We start from the raw sequence: 22,530 nt of genomic DNA, 5'->3' as shown, positions 1-22,530 counted from the left end.
GACAGCTGGAGGGAAAGTGCTTTGTAAACCACGCGTGGTGCACAGTGCCCATGAGCATGAAGGTTGGAGCCAGGCATGTGCAGGTACATGAACCAGCCCCGACCAAGAGACCTCTGGCTGCAGGTGTTGCCACGGGCTAGGGTGGCTCCTCCAGTGGCCTCTGACTCTGCTCTGAGGAGTGAGAGAAGCAAGAATCAGAGGTCAGGGTCCACCTTGAGGACCCCACCTGTCAGTCCGAGGGTCACAGAAAGGGAGCCAGGAGGACCGGGCCTTCTGGTGCGATGCCTGGGACGCTGCCACCTCTGCAGTGGGGGAGGCTGAGAGGCAAGCAGGAAGGTCTGGTTTTCAGTCCTGGCTCTGTTTACTAAACATGTGACCTGGGGCCCCTCTGTTCCTGTCTGGGCCTCAGCTTCCTCTTCCATAAATCGGTGATGGTAAGGCCCACCCCACAGAGCTGTTGTGAAGATTAAACAAGGTCACAAACATGGAAGCAGATGGGGCCGTGACTGTGCAGAGGTGTCCAATAAAAGAGAGCCCTCCCTCCCCACTGCACCTCATTTCCCACTTGTCCCACCCCAAGCCATCCTCCCAGCAAGACCAATACCTGTGCTAACAGGCCCAGGCACAGGGCCAAACACTGGGGAAAACGTATCTGTTTAGCCAGCACCCATAATGTGCAGGTCACTATTCTCGGCTGGAAAGAAGACACTCACTCTGTGAGGGTCAGACATGGGCCAGAACTGGGAGAGATGGAGCTCAGGGCATGGTGACCCGCCTGGGAGGGCAGCAGGGGCCAGGGGAGGGCTTCCTGGACCAGACCGTGGAGGAGGAGATGGGCCCTGAAAGGGGTGGGGGAGGGAGGGCAGGAAAGAAGTGGTAAGTGATGGGGGACAAGTGCTGACCCTGTGATGACCTGCAGCGGGGGTTTGGGAGTGAAGCATCAGGCCTGAGTAAGGAGGAGAAGATGGATTCAAGCGTGGGGCACTTCAGGGCAGCTGTCTGTGCCAGTGATGGTCACCAGCTGACAGAGGGGACAGAGGGCAGCCTCGGTGGGGGAAACTGTGCAAGTTATGGCACAGAGTTGTGCAAAGATGAGGGGACCAGTCAGGCAGGGGCGAGGGTGCTCATAGCAGTGGGGCTGGAGGGGCAGTCGGATCTGGGAAGGCCTGAGTGTCAGGACCAGGCTCTCAGAATTGCGGATGCTGTCGGCACATGGGAGCCATTCAACGATGGGTCAAGACAGAGTGGCTGATGGTGTGAAAGAGCAGGAGTGACCAGAACCTACTTTTACCCTCTCATTGTGTCTCCCCAACCTTAGGACCCGGACAGTGGCCACCCCACCCACCCACGGCCCACCTGGACCGCTCAGCCAACGCCTGTGGGTGCACAGGGCCCTCCCTACCTGCTTGCCCCGAGCTGAGAGGCCAGAGTCACCTCCGATGCGGCCTTTGAGGTTGAGTTCACTCTCACCATGCCGGCATAGGTAGATGGAGCGGGGTGTGACGTGGATGTTCATGAGATAGTAGACTGTGCGGCTCTGGATGTGGTCCTGCACTCTGTTCACCATGTAGCGTGTGCCGACGTCGAAGATCTTGATGTAGGACAGGTGGCTGGGCCGGCCCAAGCAGGAGCAAGGGCAGCTCAGGGGTTGACAGTGGAGAGACTGATCCGAAGAGAAAGCCCCAACCACACACCCTGCCTTCAAGCCTCCTTCACAACCCAGCTCTCACCTACCTTTCCTCTAACAAGATGCCATGCCTTGCCTTGTCCTCAGTAACTGTTCTAGATACTTGGTTCCTGGTCACACTCAGGAACTCACTGCCTGCTACCATCTCCATTTGTGTCCTTTCCTCAGGCTTAGTTTGAGTCACTGTCTTTGTACCTTCACTCATCACACTCCAGGTATCTGGGATTTTCTCCTCTTTGGTTCACACTGCTGACATCCTCAGAGAGAAGCAGTAATTCTCTATGTCTTTGACTGCCTCCAATATCTCACTGGCAGCTCCTGATTTATCCAGTCCCTTACTATTTCAAATCTTAAGCTGGGCTCTGTCCCTCTATTCTTTGAACCTCTGCTATGATATATTGTACTTGACATTTTACAGGCAGCTATAAGATTGTGTCTGTGTGTATGTCTCTCTCACTCAGAAAGGAGAATGGGTTGGGTTATTTCCCTATCTGCCATGCAGTCAACAAACACACTCTCCTTTGTTCTAAGCATCATGCTTGGGGTAGTGACTCAGAGTCTTCCCTTTGGGAGCTCTTAGATCTGTTAGGAACATATACTTGGAAACACATGCTCAATGCTCAACACTCATTCCACAAATAGTCACTTACTCTAAGATTTGGCAAGTACTAGGACATAGGGATACAGAAGTGGTCCATATCAGTGGGGAATTTGTGGCCCTTGTTTTAAGGCCTTTTTTTATTCCCTCAATTCTGTGCTCTTTCAACAACTAATAAGTATACATTGAGTGATAAACTATTCAACAACTGACTGCAGAGGAGTTGAGTATGGGGGACATTGACTAATCAGAGAAGACTAGAACCATGGAGCAAGACTCCTGAGGCCCCTTCTGTGCCATGCATTAATCCTTTAGCTGTTGGATTATAGGGAGTTCAGAGTGATCTCTGGGAAGAGGTGGGAGAGGCTGGGGCAATAGAATGACACACCAACAACTCTAGGTACATAGTAACAAAACCAAGTGAATGGAAATAGATGCACTAACCCAAAGCAGATAAGGCAGTGGCTCATGGTTTGGTTTCAGAAAGCCTGTTCCCTGACTTTCCTAGAGAAAGTCTTTCTATTTGCACCATGCTCATCATGCCCAGCCTTGTTATCCATGTCCAATGACTTCCATGGGCCACTTGCATTTGCTGAGCATTTTTTTGTGCATCTGGCAGGGATTGGGGACTTCAAAGTGCATGAATCTTCATAACCATCCTAGGAAGCAAAGATTATTATCTCTTTTTTATAGGTGAGGACACTGAAACACAGAGAGAGGAAGTGATTTGCCTCCAAATATCTCATCTATGTCTCTCAGAGCCTATGCAGAAAATATGTGATGTAGCCTTGTTATTGTCTGTTTCTAGCACTAAGTCCTGAGTGGCTCTAGAACTTCTAAGTTCCTCAGCTTAGTTTGACATTCTAGGTGAATTCGTACATTGGCATCCCACTTGGCCTCACCTGCCTGCCTTATGCCCATGCTCATAACTCCTCTATTTCATTCTAGCATTGATGCTTTTTATGGAATATTCTCTGCACTCCTGTACTTTTATTCATATTTAACTAGGCCATTACAGTGTACTGTTCTCTTTGCCTTATTTCCAAAGTTGAGCTCTTTTGCAACCATCTTTCAAGAGCCAGTACATTCACTTTCTCTAGCAAGTTTTTTTGGGCCCAGGATCATGCTAAGTCATTTAGAGGTGCTTTGCATCAAAAGTATTATAGTAGCTAATACCTACCCCATCATGTGTAATTTAAAATAAAAATATAAACTATATTAAAATATAAGGAGGTTCTACTGAGTTCTGGGTTTATTTTTTTTTCCATTTTGACTACCTTGATGCTGTTTTTGAAATACAAAATATTTAAAGCTTTCAAGATTGTTTTCTTCTTATTTTTGGTAGATTCTACCTTGTTGGTGCTCTAAACACATGTCTAGTCTACCTACTGGGTAAACATGCTCTTCTAGACCTGTTCTTCCAAGTTCGGCTGGGTCCCCTCTTCTGCGTTTCTCCACCCCACTTGGTTTACCGTCCCACAATTCTGATCAACTACATACTTATCATCTTCCTCAGTTGAGTGGGTATTCTATCACAGCAGAGACAGCCCTTCCCTCTTTGGGTTCCTAGGGCATAGCTTAGGGATAGGACTGTAAATACCTATTGATGAAAAAAATGATTAAATAAAGCCAGTTTTCAGAATCAGTTGTCTTCAGGCCCAAACTGATTCCTCAGACACTAACTGAGCACCTGCAGGAGTCTAGGCCAAAGGTTAGTGGCTTTCTCAATGCTGTTCTTTCACTTCAGCGCTCCTCCTTCAAACTTCTTTCACTATGTGCTGCTAGTTTATACAATGCCTTTGTGGAAATTTGAAAAAGTTTCTCCCACTCTAGCGCACATGCCTTGGCGAGAAAAGAAAGTGTACACTTGACCTAGTTGTCCTGGCATGGTGAATGATATTCACAATTGTACATAAGATCCTGCCCCTTGCACTGAGTGTGTATGCCTCATGTGATACTTTTTATGATATAGGGATGTAGGAAGAGGACAACCATGCTGGAAGTTTGAAGATAAGAATTTGTGCATATATTATGCTACTGACTCATTGTGTGGCCTCAGGTAAGCCCTAGCCCTGCTCTGGGTCAGTTTCCCCATCTAAGGAGTGAGGCAGTGACAATGCTCACCTTTGAGGACTTCAGTTGGAACAAGCTGGAAAGATGCTCTTTAAACTTCTTAGGGTGGTAATGACAATTTGAAGCCTCCTTACACTTCTTGCTTGGGGCTCACAGGGTCTAAGTGACCAGGATCTCTTCTTACCACAACCCATTTTGAAAGAAAGTAAGGTTCTAGGAACATCCTATGTCTAAAACTCACATCTTCCCTGTACCACTAGCTAATACCTCTCCAATCTTTAGCTGGTATTATGAATGAAAGTTTCGTATTTTTCATGTGTCTTCCCATATGTCAAAGCACTATGGAAAATACCTGAGGATATAATCTACCTCTCTTTCCCTATTTACACCCCCTTATACTTATTGATTAAAGAGGTACATAGGCAATGAGAAAAGAGGCATGACTAGGAGACAGAATATGTGGTTAGAATCCTAGCTCTACCCTTGACTTGTCGTGGGAGCCTGAGCAAGTAGTTTCAGCTCTCTAAGACTCAATTTCCTCTTCTTGAAAATATATGATCATAAGACCTATTTCAGCCTCCTTAACAGGGGTGCCAAGGGGATTCAATAAAACAAAGAGGGTGAACACATTTGGAAACTGAAGTACCACCTGTATGTGAAGAATACTTTTCAGAAAATAATAGCAATAACCATAGAAGAGAGGCATTTCTTTTGCTGAGATCAGGGTCCTAATCTGTCCATATTGCTCAGGAAAAAAACACTTCAATCCTCTTGTGAACACCTTATATAACCAGGAATCACCACCTCATGGATAATAAGAGCTGGGAGGATCCTGGAAGACAGATCATCAAGTTCAGCTCCTTGAGGTTAGAAATAAATTTGAGGCTCAGAGAGGGAGAGCCTTTCTCCAGGTCCTACAGGACATCAAAATAAGGATCTAGATCTGCACTTTGGGGTTCTGGGTTCTTACCTGTCAAGTTCATCATCCAAGGGTTGGTAGTTAACCTCATAGCACTCGATTCTCTTTAGAAAGTCTTCTAGAACCTTTTCCCGGTCACAGTCTACGTAATCAGGGCTGCTAAGTTTTACTTGCTGGAAGAAGGACAGAGGAACCATGGGAGACAGAGACTCCAACGGTGCCCTTAGGAAGAGCCCTTAGAGATCACTGAGTACCATATCCCTCATAATAAAGGTGAGGAAATTGAGAGTTGGAGAAACGGTCTTGCAGGTTTACAAAATCAGTCAGTTGAAGGGAATCTGGACTGTGTGATTCCTCATTCCTTATCTCTGTGTGGTCAAACAAGGTCCATTACATTATTCAGTTCTAGAGCACACAGTGTTTAAGAGAAACATTTATAAGTGGACTGGAAATTGTGGTGTGAGAAATGGTTGAAGAAGAGGGACAAGAGATTTTGGCCAGGGGTCATAATGGCTTATATGTAATGAGTGCTTACTGGGATAACATGGCATGTTGTCTTTAGGTTTCTGAAGGGCTGGCATCTCCTAATCCCTTTGTCCCTACCTTTTCCATCCACATTACTCATCTCAGTGAATAGCACTATCATCCCCTCAAGTCACCTGAGCCTAAGATGGTTCTGGGAATCATCCTAGATGTGTCTCTTTCTATCATCTCCCACTTCTTAGCAGGCATCAAATCCTCTCCACTTTATTTTCTAAAATCTCCTCAACTGGCCCCCATTCTCTCTTGCCTGGATGTTCCTTATGGCTTTGTTACTCTAGCTACAGTCTAGCTACTTTTCCATACTAGCTGCCAGAAAGATATTTCTAACATGCACATCTGACCATGGAATTCCCCTGCTTAAAACTCTTCACCATTTCCTCATATCTTTTAGGATGAAGTGTGAAATAAACATCTTAGCTGGTAACTCATGGCTTAACATGATTGGGCGCCAAGTGATTTCTTCATCCTCATCTTCCATTGCTCCTCTATTCCTTCACACACTTGCTTTAGCCAACCTAAGCTTTCTAGTTCTCTGTGGATGCCATACTTAGTATATCCTCATTTCCCATTCTTCACCTGCCATATTCCTATGCATTCCTCAAGATAGAGGTCAGCTATTACCTGCATTGAGAAGCTTTCCCCAGTACAACAATACTCTTCCCATGCAAGGCTAGGTCCTCAACACTGTGCTCCCATTGCCTCCTTTGTTCCTTCATCTCAGCACTGATCTCACAGAGTTATGTCTATAAAGTTGTCAGTCTCTCTCATTAGACTGTGAGATCAAGAGTAGGGCTCTCCTCTATCTATTTCTATGTCTCTGATACCCAGAATGGCCCAGCCCAGGTGTATATATTCAATATATAGTGAATCAATAAATAGATGGATAGATGGGTGGGTGAAAAGGAAAGAAAGGATTTAAACAAATTCTATGCCTCAATAGGCAAAAAGAGGACCAATGAGTGGAAATTACAGGGAGGCAGATTTAGCTTGATTGAACTCCATTTAATGAAGGCAACAAGCTTTTTGTCACTGGAGGTATGAAGAGAAAATTTAGACAAACATTTAGCTAAGATTTCAAGTTTCTGATGGAGTGTTGAAGGAGTTGACTTTTAAGGTCTCCTCTGTCACTGAGCTACAGTAATTTGATGAAATAGGGAACAATAAAATGTGATGAGTGATCTAAATCTAGACCACATGCCTAGAATCTAAGAGCAAGGATAGCTCTGATATAAGTTGTGGGGCAGAAAAAACTTTTAAAGCAGACAGCCAAGCTTGAGGTCCAGTCCCAGTTCTAACTCTTCCTGGCTCTATGAACCCTTGACAATTCACTTCTCCTCTTGTAATCTTAGTTTCCTCTCTCCAACACTGAGAGGAATTTCATAGGATCATTGCATGCCAGGATGGTCAAGGAATCCTTCCTATAGAAAGTGAGAGGAGAAGCTTGGGGTAGAATACCTCCTTTAACCTCACAGAGGTATTTTTAGGCATGATCTGAGTCTGAGACAAAGTAAGAAGTACGGGTGACTGGTGCTCCTTACCCTGATGTTCTCTGCAATTATGCCAGGGTCATTGCAAATGGACTCAATAAAAAAGACCTATAAGAGAGAAACAGAAGAGATTTCCAGCAGGGAATTACATTTGGTAGGAGCCAAACATAGCTTGACCCCTTCTTAATGGCTCTGAGTTACCTTTACAGGTATCTCTGACAACATAATTTCATACATTGGTGCTTTCAGGATTCTGAGTTTTATGAGGCAGTTTAGCCCTAAATTGTAGTACTTCTCTCTCCACCTTCCTCATCCCCATCCCCACAGTGTCAGCTTTTCAGCAATCGTCTTCCATTGCCTAATGTGGCACCCCTTCTTTCCTGTTCTGTTCTGCCTTGTTGCTTCTAACTGTGCCCTGGAAAGCCCTACAACCAAGTTAAAATGCTGAGCCTATGGTAGCTCATTTGGCATCTCTACATTCCCTGGTTTGGTTTTCTTTGAGGTTTGTGTCAGATAAGTAGGCTCTAGATAGTTGGAGAGTTACTGTACCTTGTAACCGTGTTCTTTAGCAAATTGCAGAATCAGTGACCGTCGTTCTCTGGTAGTGTTGGTGGCATCAAAAACCTAGAGGCACATGTTAAGATTGGTTTACTCTGAATCTGGTTCTGATAGAACTCTTTGACCATTCCTGTGATAAGTGAAGGGCTTCCAGGAGAGGACAGACCTTGAACAAGGTTTTGAAGGATAGGAAGGATTTGGAATTGGCTTATATCAATTTCTCAAGCACTCATTGAGCCTTTGCTCTCTGCCAGAAATGTAGCAGACTCTGTAGGCATAATAAGATAAGAGGAAAACTGTGGGGTTTTATTAGGGTCATTTTACAGGTAAAGCAGCTGAGGCTTAGAGGAAGGATTTGCCTTAACTAAAATCACTGAGAGTTGCTGAGAGAGCAAAGTTGGAACTTATTTTCTCAACTCCTAGGTGAAGTTTCTTCCTTCCCTATCACTTTGGAGCTCTTCAAGAACAAGAAATGACTCCTATCATCAGCACCTTATATGGGACTACATGCATATTTGGGGATTTCTTCCTCTTTTAGAGTTTGCAAATTCTATACCAAAGGTCTATGAGATTAAACTGACTAGATGTTTAGGTACATCTCTAGAACTCAAAAATGTTTGTATTGCACTCCTAAATTCTAGTGTACTCCTGCTGAATTCTTGGGTGTGGAGTGGTAGAATATAGTTGTTAAAGAGTGTAGATTCTGGAGCTATAAAACCTGGATTCCAGCTCTAGCCTGCTACTTTGGGAAAATATTTAATTATTTAAATATTTAATCTTTCTGTGCAGCATTCTTTTATAAAGAATATAGAAGGGGCTATAAAATGGTGTATAATAAGAATACCTATTGTATAAGGGAGGGTGGAATTAAATTAATATGTGCAAAGTACTTAGAATAATGTATAGAATGTAGTAAACAATACATATTAGTTTTTATCCATCCCAGCAGAAATGCAAGCAAAAATCCAAATTTCTTTACCGCAACTTGACCTTCCTCACGACTGAAATAGTCATGGACATCTTTCAGGGCTGACAGGGCACACTGCCTGAAAAAGATGAAGAAAGAAACAGAGACAGCCCTTATACCCAAGATGGGTTCCTCTCTGTTTTCCTGCATTATCTTTTACACTATCTCTCAGATGTCCTACATTAAATAACTCATCTACTAAACATCTACAAAGGGTGTCCCATGTTCTAGACATTATGACAAACACAGAGTCACACGGTTGTAGTGGCTTTGTGTGCACATCTTAGGGGCAAGTATAAAGTAACACCCAGAAAAAGTTGACTAATGACAGAGTCATGTTATTAAAGGCTCTGCTTCTTGAATCCAAGTAGATCCTGGTCTATATGTATGGTCTATGATATAGAAGGCATTCCTGGCATATATAACAAGGCAAGCACAGGTATGACGATGGCAATATATTAATGCTTTTTGAAAAAATATGTTTAGTGATTACTCTTTTCTATGTCCTATTATGAGGATGTGGATCAATAAATGAGACCCAGGCTCTTTTCTTGAAGTGCTAAGGGTCTTGTAGAGGAAAGAGACCTTCAGATTGAATGGATGGGACTGAAGTAGGCGAAGCTATTGAGACTGCTGTTTCATATGCTAGGCTAAATTTCCACTCTCTCCCGTCAGAAGCAGAAAAACTGTTAAAAAATCTTAAGAAGAAGATGGATATGACCAGAAATAGGCTTTGGTTAGGATGGTAGAAGAGCTGTTTCAACCATCCTTTGAGAGTCTAGAGGGCTTCCTCGCTATCCCAAGCTATTCTGCCCTACTTCCCCCTCATCTGAACAAAGGCCTCCCTCAGTCAGGGAGCAATGCAGGTCCTTAAAATGTTAGGTACTCACTTCCTGATAAGTAGGGCCTCCATGTTGTCTGGGAGAAAGAATTCGTAGTTCTTGTAGCTCACTGCCTCTCGACGATACTGGCCTAAATTAAACACTGAAACCAGGGATCCCTGGTGAAGAGATTGGGAAGGTCCCAGTGGCAAATAAAAAGTCCTTGCTGAGAGGAATTTCAGAGGTAAAAGAAGATATAATTTGTACCTATGTAATGTGCTTATAAAGCTTCAAATTATGACAACAGCTCATTTATTCTTCACAACAACCCTGCAAAGTAGGAATCACCATTCCCATTTTTAAAATGAGGAAATCAAAGTTCAGAAAAAGGAAGTAATTCTCACAGTTAGTAAATGGAGAGCTGGGATTCAATCACAGGTCTGTTTGAGTACAAAGCTGGTGATCTTTCCACTATTATATTTTATCATAAATTCAAACACTTTTAATGTCTTACTCTATTGGAAAAATAGACTAAGATCCAGGGAGTGAAATCAATCACCAAAGGTCAAACAGCTGGTAATATAACTAGACTGGACTTCCTGAATCCTAGTCTACTTTTATTACACTTTTCTATATCAGGACAGAGAATCTAGACTTATTGCCCTCGTTAGGCCATACTTTCTCATTCATTATGGTGAAAAATCAGAGAAGAAAGGGAAGGAAGAAAACGGGATAACAGACAAAGAGGTGATATAATATTTCATTCATTCATCCAATAAATACTTTCTGATGGCTACTCTGTGAATCAGGACATGAGTTCTGGGTCTAAGAGATGAACCAGATCTGCATGATGGGGCCTCAAGGAACTCACAATCCAGCAGGTAGGACAGAGAGTAAACCAGGAAACACAGAATTCCTGCCTAGTTTGTTAAGTGCTTTGACATGGTCATGCAAGAATAAGGGGAAAGGAAAGAAATTAAACTTGGGGTGATCTCAGATGGTTTCTTGGAGAAAGCAGCATTTGTATCAGTCTTTTTAGGAAGGCAAGCCTTTTATAGGCAGGCATGGGGTATGGGAGTGGGGAACAAAGACATTCCAGGTAGAGGAACAGCTTGAGCAAAGGTATGGCATTGGCAGAAGGCAGAAGATGTTTGGGGAATGGTGAGTCATCCACTGTGACCAAGGCCTGTAAGACCGGCAGAGGCCAATTGTGGAGGGCCCTGAATGACAGGCTAAGGAGCTTGGATTTAAACCTGCAGGCCAAGGGAACCCTTGGTGACTACAGATATGGTGGGCTTTGTGTTTCAAACATGACTGTGAGAGCCTCTGTGAGAACAGACTGGAGAGGAACAGATGGGAAGCCAGTGCGTTAGAGCAGAGACTCATCTGCCACTGTCCCATGTGCCCCTATACTCAGTAGAGGTTCCTCAGAGCCTGCAGTCTTCCCACAAAATTATTCCTTCTCCCCTTCTCTTCTGCCAATGTCCTACTCCTCTCACAGGACCCAGCCAGCTCAAACACTCCCTATCTGGAAGATTTCACTGCCTTCTGGTTGGTGATTTCCTCGGTGAGCCCCCTCCATACCCTGTTCTGGCATTCTGAGGTGACATGTCATATTTCTATGCATCCCAGGCAGATGGAGAACTCTACAAGGACAGGGTGTGAATCTCATCCATTTTGTATCTCCTATGCCTAGTACGGGTTTTGGCACATGAAAAACCATTGGGAAACTCTTCACCAGTGAATTAGAGAAAGAGTGCATGAGGTGAAAGAAGAAACAGGAGAAGGAGAGGAGAAAACTTGAACAGAGACGGAGGGAAGGGGGCAGAAAGATAGAGAGTTGGGATGGTCAAGAGAAATGAGGGGAAGAGAATGGAGGAAAGGAGCCAAGTATCAGACCTGGCGCAGTAAGTGTCACACTTTGGAATCAAGCAGATGTGGGTTCATATCCTGGTTCTGTCATGTAGTGACCATGTGCCTCTAGACAAGATCACTTCACCTCTTGGGCATCAGTTTTGTCAACTGTGGAATGATGATAATACTAGTTCCTCCTACATGGGTGTTTCAGAAGTTAAGAACAGAAGTGAGTTCTTTGAGGACAGGCATCCTATCTTCCTTGTCTTTGTTTGCCCAACATCGAACAAGGGCATTGGCACAACTTGTGCTCAACCAATAATGACCGAGTGAGAAAATGAATGCTTGAGAAGAACTGTGTTCTGTACTGGGGAGCAGTGCTCCATTCCACAAGGGAGAGTCTAAGCACTTGCTTAGTGTACCAGTAAAGGAGGAACATGGCCCCCATAAAAATTTTCAGCTAAGGTGGTATACTTTAAAAGCATCAACATAGTCATCAGGGGATAAATAAAACCTTTTGGTAGACTTCCTTACATTTGCTGTTTTTATTCTGAATTACGTATGATGTGGGGCCACCCTAAACTTTCATTGTTTAGAGCCTCTAAACGTCTTAATCTTGTCCTACTCACGCAATAGAAATGAATATGATCTAGTTCCCTACCCCAGATCAGCTGCTGGGGAGAGACCCAGACACACACATCGACAACACTCTATGTAATTAGTGTTGTTGTCGAAGGGGCTGTAGGAAGCATTGGTGTGGGAGTTCAGAGAAGCATAGTCCTCCTAGGGGAACAGAGGAATCACATAGGAAGGGGATACAGGGTAGGGGAGATAGAGAAATCAAATGGAGAAAAGAAGAGAGTAATTGCTGACTAAGAGGTAGTACAGAAAAGAGACCACACTGAGGGGAAAGGAAAATTGGAAGTAGGGAGTGAGGGAGGAGGCTGACAGGCAGGGAAGGAGACCCCTCTGGAGGCGGAAAGAGGCAGGATCACTTCCGGCTGGGGAGGGGGAGCAGACAAGCTCAGATCTAAGGAGAAGCTTGGAGAGAGCGGACGCCTTTTGGACTGGAGAGGTGAGCTAAGGTGCTCTGCTTTACTGAAGAGCCTGTAGGGAGGGTGGCTTTGGGCTTGGGCTTCGATGTGTTTGACTCCACATGGCCCTAAGGTTTGAATAAAACCTTAAGGTTGTGAATAAGTGATAATGCTAGTAAAAATAGTAATACTAGTATGGTAGTAATAGTAATGCTAATAAAAATAGTATGTTACTCATAAGGTATTTTGAGGTCTTGCAAAAAATGTGGCTCCTTGAGAACAGATATTTAATCTTACTAGTTTTCCTATGGTTAGCACCTAGCATGGGGCTGGGCACAGTTTATGTAGTTGAGAAATTGTACAATTCACGAGTAGAATGGTAATGGTAGTAGTAGTAGTATTAGTAATAGTCCTAATACTGGTACTAATGGTTTGATACATTAGTGGTACTGATGGTTTTGTCCTTTTAGAGGTCAGCTACCTTACTCTATTTTCAGGCAGTGGCCTATAGAGGGCTGTAGAGCAAAGGGTTTCAGAGACATACCTTTAGTTGGTGTTCCTATCCAGTTGAGATAGCGTGTGAGCTTCGTGGAGATGTAGGTCTTTCCTCGAGCTGGTAAACCCACCATGATCACCATTGTAGGGGAATTTGTAAACTGGGGTATGGATGCTGGAAGACAAACAGAGCCTCAAATATTATCCCCAGGTTCACATGATATTCTGGTATCAGCTCAGAGATGAAGAATTGGAAAGAACATCTCTCCCACCATTATAACAAGGGAAAACACCTGGAAAATTGCAAATTGTTGAATTCATGAGAAAACTGAGATTGCAGTGCAAATAGCTAACTTCAAATCTGTAGAGACAGGCATCCACAAGGAGCAACAGGGCTCAGGTATTTGCTTATCTTTTGCAAATAGTAATGAATAACATATAAACTCTTCAAAAGATTTAACTAAATTTTGTTAATTAATTGTTAAAAGTTGGTTGTGGGCTAGAGTGAGAATATGAAGCCCCTGGAGGCTGCAGACATAGGTGGTTTTGAATATCCTCCTGCAGACTTTTTCTCTAGGAATTCCAGCAGGTGCTGACAAGGAGCACTGAGAAGAATCCTGAGAAAGATATCTTGTAGTTCTGGTTTGGGAAGAGAAACAAAAAAAAAGCAGTCATTGCTGAAATTGTGCTCAGACCATTTTCCCTATATACCGTATGGAACAAAAGCCTTAATCTTCACAGGGAAGGGCAATAAAACTAGCTTGAGAACAGTGTTGGAAATTCACTGCAGCTGGCAGATGCACAATACCACTGAAGCTCTGCCCAGACCAATCTACTCTATCTTCCCTAAGGAAAATAAGCCTTAATTTGCAGAAGGAACTGAGGACACTGGTGGAAACTCACTGCAGGTAGAGAAGAAAAATGGAAAAAAAATGCTTTAATCCAGGAGGGACAGGAATATGTGCTAGACCCACCTTTATATTTAGAGGAGGGGCGATTTGGGAAATGACTCCATGACTCCGGATAAACCTGCTTAAGACTGAGGCTTAATCAGAATAACATAGAATGTCCCTAGTCCCCTATTCACCCCCTACTAGGTTAAAAGAAATAAAAAAAAAATCGTGGACTATATTTTTAAAGGATGCAAGAGATAAATTGTCTCCAGGGAGCAGTACAAAGGGAAGAATCAAGGCAAGAAAAAAACATAGTCTGAAGAGACAAAAAAAATAATCATCAGGACCAGACTCAGTTATGACCCACATGATGGAATTTCAGACAGGCAATTTAAAATAGCTATGATTAATATGTTAAAGGCTTTATTGGAAAAGTTAGACAACATGCAATATCACATAGGTAATTTCAGCAAGGGGATGAAAAGTATAAGAAAAAATCAAATGTAAATGCAAGAGAAAAAAATACATTAACAGATCTGAAGAATGCCTTCAATGTACTCATAAGTGAACTTGACACAGCTGAGGAATCAGTGACTTGAAGGTAGATCAAGAGAAATGCACAGAGGGAAAAAGAGTAAAAAAAGGAAAACAACAAAACATCCAAGAACTTTGGGACACTATCAAGTTAGAATACCAGAAGGAAAAGAGAGAGAGAGAATGGAGAAGAAATATTTAAAGAAATTATTGCCAAAGTTTTTCAAAATTAGTGGTTGATATACACCACAGATCCAAGTATCTTAGAGAACAACAAGCAGGGTGAATAAAATTTTTAAAAGAACCACACCCCACTCAGACATATCAAATTCAAACTGCAGAAAGTCAGGCAAAATAAAATCCTGAAGGCAACCAGGAAACAGGGGTGGAGGGAACACCTGACCTAGAGAGGAAAAAAGAAGAATTACAGTATACTTATTATCAGAAGCTACATAAACAAAAAGATAATGGAATGAAATCTTTAAAGTATTTAAACTTTAAAAAAAGCCCCGCCAATCCAATTCTAAATTCAGCAAAAATGCCCTTCAAAATTAAAGGCAAAATAAAGACTTTTTTCAGACAAATAAAAACAGGAAATTCATTACCAGCATACTTGCCTTATAAGAAATATTAAAGGACACTATTTAGGCAAAAGGGATATGATATAGGTCAGAAATTGGATCTATATAATTAAAGTAAGAGCATTGGAAAAGGAATAAATGAGGGCAAAATATATCTTTTTATTTTCCATATTCTTAATTGTTCTAAAAAATAACTAATTAATGTGGAGAAATGGGAACCCTTATGCACTGATGGTGGGAGTATAAATTGGTGCAGCCACTATGGAAAACATTGTGAGGACCCTCAAAAAAGTTAAAAATAGAACTGCCATATGATCCAACAATTTCACTTCTGGGTATTCACCTGAAGAAAACAAAAACACTGATTCAAAAAGATATATGCACACCATTGTTCATTGAAGCATTATTTACAATAGCCAAGATATGGAAGCAACCTAAGTGTCCATCAATAGACAAATGGATAAAGAAGATGTATGTGTATATATATATACACACACACACATACACACACAATGCACATATTTACAAATACATACAAGGGAATATTACTCAGTCATAAAAAATAAAATCTTGCCATTTTTGACTACGTGGATGGATCGAGAGAGTATTATGTTAAGTGAAATAAGTCAGACAGAGAAAGACAAATACCATATGATCTCACTCATATGTGAAATCTAAAAATTAAAACAAACAAGCAAAACAAAATAAAAACAGACTTGTAGATACAGAGAACAAAGGGATGGTTGCCAGAAAGGAGGGGGTGGAGGTGAATAGGCTGAAGAGGATTAAGAGGTACAACCTCCAGCTATAAAATAAATAAGCCACAGGGATGTAGTATACAGCATAAGGAATATGGTCAATAATATTGTTATAACTTTGTATGGGGACAGATGGTTACTAGACTTATCATGATGGTCATTTCATACTGTATGAAAATATCAGTAAACCTGAAAACTAACATAACATTGTATGTCCACTATATTTCAATTAAAAACCTGACTGTTTAAAGCAATAATAGTAACAATGTATTGGCATTTATTGCATATGGAAAAATGATATGAATACAACAGTGACACAAGGAAAGGAAGGAATTGGGAATATTCTACTGTAAGGTACTTGTACTACATATGAAGTGATATAGTGTTATTTGAAGTTGAACCCAAATTATTTTAAACTGTACATTGTAAACCCTAGAGGAATCACTAAAAGAGTAATAAAAAAGATGTATAAATGACAGGTAAATAGAGGAGATAAAATAGGATCACAAAAAATGCTCAAATAGAATGAGAAAAGGTGAGAGAGAGAATAAACAAAGAACAAATGCAATGAATATATAAATAGCAAGATGGTAGATTTTAATCCAACTATATTAATAATCATTTTGAATGTGAATTGTCTAAACACAGCAATTAAAAGACAGATTGTCAGAGTGGATTAAAAAGGAAGACTCAATTATATACTATCTACAAAACACATACAACTGTGTCCAGATCTGGGACCTTCTTTTATATCTCACAAACTCAAATATAAAACCTTGACAGAATGCAGGGACACCTATTTGAAAACAGGAAAGTATATATAGGAAAGTGGATTGGAAAAAACACCAGAGTTTGAAAATATCACCTAAACAGTTATGAGTTAAACATTATTTGTTTCCTCCCAGCACCTTGAGACTGAATTGAACATGATATGAAACCCAGAAGGGAACATTGTTTAGCAAATTTCAATACAGAAGAAGCCTGGATGTTCTGGCCTGGGTAGTGGAAAAGAGAATTCCTAAAGTTCAGAGAGAATATGGGAAATTCCTTAGGTTTTTATTTATTCTACTTCTGTTTTGGTCCTATAGTGGGAGTAGTGACAGCAAAGGTAGTCTGGAAGCAAGAGTAGTACATAAAGGGACCCTCCAGGAATCAAAACTCTCACAGATAAGGTCATTTCTCTAGGTGGAGCCATGGCATCAAGGGGACAAAACTAAACTTCATGCTAATTTTCCTCTTTCTCTCTCCTCCTGCAGCTTGTTTCTAGAAGTGATAAACCAAGAGAGTAGAAGGTTTCTGAACAGATGACAGAAAATGGGAGCCTAGGGAACTGGAAAGTACTGAAAAAATACAGGAGAGGGAACAGTTTAGAAGAGAAATTGCAAGAAGTTGTTTTCAACTCCTGGGCTCATGTTTTATCTGTGAGTGCTTTGATGTGATCCTAATTAGCATACCAAAGATCTGGAATCTGAACTAGCAAGTATATACCCTTACCCAAGTTCCACACTGACCACTAGGTAGTGCACACACAAGCCTGACCTAAATAGTACTACAAAAGTTTTGAAAACTGAATTTCATGTTAGAACTACAACACACAGAAAGGTAAAACAAAAATATCAATCTACACAGGATAAAAGCAATACTCTTGGTCTCAAATGATATTTACAATGTCCGAGATACAAACTAAAATTAACCAACATACAAATAGCCATGAAATTTCAGTGCACATGATAAAAGACATGGTATGTGCATATGATAAAAGACATGATAAACAGACATGAATAATGAGACATGAATAATGAGATGACACAGATGTTGGAATTCTCTTAACCTATTATAAAAATTCTTGAATGAGCAAACACAAGCAATCTTGAAACAAATATTAAAATAGAAAGACTCAGCAAAGAAACAGTAGATAAACAAGAATCAAGTAGAAATTTTAAAATTGAAAAGCACAATAACCAAACAAAACCCCTCACTGAATAGACTCAATGGCAGAGTAAAAATGACAAGAGTCAGTAAACTGAAAGATTCATCAACAGAAACCATCCAATATGGACAACAGAGAGATAAAATATTGAAAAAAGAGAATAGAGATCCAGGGACCTGTGTATTGAAAACAATGACTAATATTCATGTTACTGGAGTTCCAGGTGGAGAAGAGAAAGAAGAGAACATGAAAATGTATGTGAGAAAATTAGGACAGAAAACTTACCATACTGATGACAAATATTAGCTTGAGATTCAAGGAGCTGAGCAAATACTAAATAGCATAAAACCATAAGAACTCATCTAGACACATCATAATCAAACTGCTGAAAACTAAAGAAAAGGAAATAATTTTGAAAGTAGTTGGAAAAAATGACACATTACTGTACAGAAATAACAATGATTCAAATGGCTGCAGATTTATTAGAAGCCATGGAGGCCAGAGCAAAGTGGCACAATTTTTTGAAGTACTGAAAGAAGAAAGTTGTCAACCTAGTATTCTATATGCAGCTAAAGTATTCATCATTCAAGAAGGTAAAAGAAAATTTTCTCAGTGAAGGAAAACTAAGAGAACTTGTAGCTGGCGTACCATCACTAAAAGAAATGCTAAAATGTTCTTTAGACAGAAAGAAAATGATATCAGAAGGAAGCTAAGAATATAGGCAATGAAGGAAGTACAACAGAAATGTTAAATATCTGGATAATATAATAGATTTTCCTGCATTTTTGAGTTCTTTAATTCTTCCTGGATGCCAGAAAGCAAAAAATATAGCATTGTGTATATAACATACTATATTGGGATCCTCAGTGAAAGCAGAGGTGATATATGAGACAAATACAGTATGAAGAGAGAAGCATAATGTGATGTACATGGTGGAAAACTGAATCCAACAGTACACAGAAAGGATCACACACCATGATCCAACTGGATTTATTCCAGGGTCACAAGGATGGTTCAACATACACAAGTCAATGTGAAACACCACATTAACAAAAAGAAAGACAAAACAACATGATCATCCCACTAGATGCAGAAAAAGCATTTGACAAAATTGAACATTCACCCATCATAAGAACTCTCATTGATGGGGATATAGAGGGAACATATCTCAAAATAATAAAGGTACTTTTTGATAAACCCATAGCTAACATAATATCCAATGATAAAAAGATGAAAGTCTTCCTGTTAAATTAAGGAAAAAGACAAGGGTGCTCATTTTCATTGCTTCTATTCAACACAGTATTGGAAGTCCTAGCCACAGCAATCAGAAAAAGAAAAATAAATAAAAGTGATCCAAATTAGAAGGGAAGTGGTAAAACTGTCACTATTTGCAGATGACATGATACTATATATAGAAAATGCTAAAATCTCGACCAAAAAACTATTAGATCTAATTAATGAATTCAGTAAATTTGCAAGATATGAGTTTAATATACAGATATCTGTTGTGCTTCTATACACTAATAATGAAATATCAGAAAGAGAAAGTAAAACAACAATCACATTTAAAATCATATCCAGGTGGAGGGGCCAAGATGGTGGAGTAGAAGGATGCTCGTAGCTCACCCTCTCCCACAAATACACCAAAACTCATATCCGCGGACCCACCTAGCCAACCAGAGCACCTGCTGAACTCTGACAAAACATCACCCTCTTCAAAAGACAAAGATGCCATGAACCTGGTAGGAGAAAAGGAAAAAAGAAAGAAGAAAAAGCAAAACAGTGCTGGGCTGGACCTGTGGGGAGGGAGTGGCAAAGGAGGAGTAGCGCTTGTTTACTGGGTCTCCCCCTCTCCAAAGGAGAGGTCAGTGGGACAAAGGGGGAACCTCCAACGCTCAGATCTGTACAGAGCAGCCCTTGACTGACAGAACTAAGTTAAATGGGCACAGAGGGTCTCTGCAACCTCCAGCCCTAGAAGCAAAGTGGCAGGTGGGGGATGGGACAGGCTGCCTGAGCTGGGCTGAGAACTGGGGCAGGATGCACAGAAGAAACCCTAGGGGACTGCAGGGTGTGTGCACCGTGGATGAGTGAGTACACAGGGCAAAACAACCTAAGCCCTCCATAAATAAACAAGGCTGATGTGCCCTGGAGGGAAGTGTGCCATACCCCATCTCTGGAAACCCCTCGAAGGTTTTCAGGAGAAGAGAGGCGGGGCTCAGCCATAGCCACCATATCCTCCGGTGCTTAGTACCCAGGCGGGAGCCAGGGTGGGGGGCGGGGTCAGGGTCAAAACATGAATCCATACCTAAGGGCTTAGCAGCCTCAAAGGCCAGAGACTTGTTTACAGCCCAAGGCAGATAGGATCTTTTTGCCCTGGTACCTCAGAGAACTCGCACCACCAAGACAAACAAGGAGCTGAGTTTGGCATGGAGCAGGGGTGGGGCTGTTCCGCCATTTTCCCCGAGCCCACCTATGGAGGGTGGAAGCTAGGCAGAGCGGGCAGCTGCACAGAGCAGGGGAGCAATTGGCATTGGGAGAGGGCAGGTGGCTACCCGCCTTCCTGGCAGGAGCTTAGCACCTGACCACAGTGCTGGGAAGGGGTGTGATCCACCCGACTACCTCCCCGAGCACAGCATCTGACTGTGGCATTGGGAGGGGGAGTGACCCACCCGACCACTGTGTAAGAGTGCAGCACCTGACTGCAGTGTTGGGAGGGGGTGCAATCTGCTTGCTGACAGGCACTGGGAGCAGCACAGACGAGGGGTGACAATGGAGGGCCTCTGGAAGCAGCAAGCTGAGTTCGTGAAACAGGGCAAAGACAGAAAGACCTCTCAATAAAATCATTAAGAGCTCACAGTCTCCACGAGAACACATTGCCCCCCTCTTTTTTTAATCTGCTACATTTTCTATTACCTTTTCAATTTTTACTTTTTAAACAATTGTATATGCTTCCAGTTTTAATCCCTTTAAAATTTTTCTTTTAAAATATTTTTATTATTATTATTATTTTTAAATCCACCTAATTTCATTTTTATTTCTCTTGGTTTTGATTGCCTGTTATTGATTATACACAGGTTTCAATTTTTTTGTTCTTTTCTCCTTTTTTTAAGGTATTTAAAAGACATCTCAAACCGATTGCTATTCTGCTTCAACTTGCTCTTCCATTATTTAATATACACTGTTTTCAAACCTTTATTTCTCCCTTCTGTTAAAATTCTTTTTATTTTATCTTTATTTATATGTTCTATTTTCTATTACCTTTTCAATTTTTACTTTTTAAACAATTGTATATGTTTCCAGTTTTAATCTCTTTTAAATTATTCTTTTAAAATATTATTTTTTAATTTTTAATAATTCCACCTCATTTCATTTTCATTTCTCTTGGTTTTGATCTCCTGTTATTGATTATACACAGGTTTCAAATATTGTTTTTTGTTCTTTCTCCTTTTCTTAAGATTTTATAAAGATGTCTCAACTCAATTGCTATTCTGCTTCAACTTGCTCTTCTATTATTGATTATACACTGTTTTCAAATCTTTTTTTCTCCTTTCTGTTAAAATTCTCTCTCTTTTTAAGTTTTATTCCTGCATAGGCTTTAGATAGATAAATAAATAAACTCCTTAAGGACCACAATAGATAACTGATAGTCTATAAGCCATAGTGCCAGAGAGATATGAGCAAGATGAAGAAGCAGAGGAACCATTCCCAATGAAAAGAGCAAGAGAAATCCCCTGAAAGCACGACCAATGAAATAGACATTGATAGCCTACTAGATCAGGATTTCAAAAAAGAAGTGATCAAGGTACTGAAGGAACTAAAAGAGATAGTGTTTAAAGATATAAAATATGTCAAAAATGAAATTGAAGCTATGAAGAAGAGCCAAGTAGAATTGGTAAACTCATTGGCTGAGATGAGAAATGATCTAAAGGCTGTGCAAAGCCGACTAGATAATGCAGAGGAGTGAATTAGTGACCTAGAAGACAGGACAACAGAAAGCACCCAATCAGAACATCTGAGAGAAAAACAAATAAAAAACAATGAAAACAACACAACGGACCTATGGGATATTATAAAGCAAGCCAATCTATGCATAATAGGGGTTCCAGAAGGGAAGAAACAACAAAGGGGATTGAAAAGGTATTGGAAGAAATCATGACTGAAAACTTCCCAAAACGAAAGAAGGAATCAGATATCCAAGTACAGGAAGCTCACAGGGTCCCTAACAGGAAGAACCCAAACAGACCCACACCAAGACATATTATAATCAAGATGGCCAGGGTTAAGGATAAAGAAATGATCCTAAAGGCAGCAAGAGAAAAACAGTGAGTTACAAGGGAACCCCCATAAGGCTTGCAGTTGAATTCATTACACAAACACTACAGGCCAGAAGGGAGTGGCAAGATATATTCAAAGTCCTGAATGAAAAAAAGATGCAGCCTAAGATACTTTATCCAGCAAGGCTATCCTTTAGAATAGAAGGAGAGATAGAGACATTCACAGACTAGCAAAAACTAAAAGAGTTTAGTAACACTAAACCCATGCTAAAAGAAATATTGAAAGGTCTACTCTAAATAGAAAAGAAGCAGGATGCTATAGAAATGAGAAACTCATAACTGGAAAGGTGATAACTACCATGAATTACAAATAGAATAAACATGAAATTGTAAAATAAGACATCTAAATCATTAAGAGTGGGAGAGGGAAGCAAGAAAATAGAGTTTTGGTTTTTCTTTTTTAAATTTTTGTTCTTGGTAGGATGGGTTTGAGCTTACATTATTATCAGTTATAGTTATAGTAA

General features: G+C 41.0%; 1 protein-coding gene across 4 annotated transcripts in view; it reads right to left on the bottom strand.

Moving 5' to 3' along the window:
• PFKFB1 (6-phosphofructo-2-kinase/fructose-2,6-biphosphatase 1) overlaps positions 1 to 22,530 on the bottom strand; it is a 52,843-nt gene that overhangs the window by 12,788 nt on the left and 17,525 nt on the right. For all 4 annotated transcript variants that reach the window (XM_031445091.2, XM_064483110.1, XM_064483112.1 and 1 more), the window contains 7 exons: positions 13,086 to 13,211; positions 9,723 to 9,816; positions 8,845 to 8,911; positions 7,857 to 7,931; positions 7,359 to 7,415; positions 5,329 to 5,450; positions 1,403 to 1,610 (listed from right to left, as the gene is read on the bottom strand). In XM_031445091.2, the coding sequence (XP_031300951.1) occupies positions 1,403 to 1,610; positions 5,329 to 5,450; positions 7,359 to 7,415; positions 7,857 to 7,931; positions 8,845 to 8,911; positions 9,723 to 9,816; positions 13,086 to 13,211 (749 nt within the window). The remainder of the gene's footprint in view (positions 1 to 1,402; positions 1,611 to 5,328; positions 5,451 to 7,358; positions 7,416 to 7,856; positions 7,932 to 8,844; positions 8,912 to 9,722; positions 9,817 to 13,085; positions 13,212 to 22,530) is intronic.

Source organism: Camelus dromedarius, chromosome X (assembly GCF_036321535.1).
Source record: "Camelus dromedarius isolate mCamDro1 chromosome X, mCamDro1.pat, whole genome shotgun sequence".
NCBI classification, from domain to species: domain Eukaryota; kingdom Metazoa; phylum Chordata; class Mammalia; order Artiodactyla; family Camelidae; genus Camelus; species Camelus dromedarius.
The sequence above is the reverse complement of the archived record's forward strand: the minus strand, read 5'-3'. Positions and strand labels throughout refer to the sequence as shown.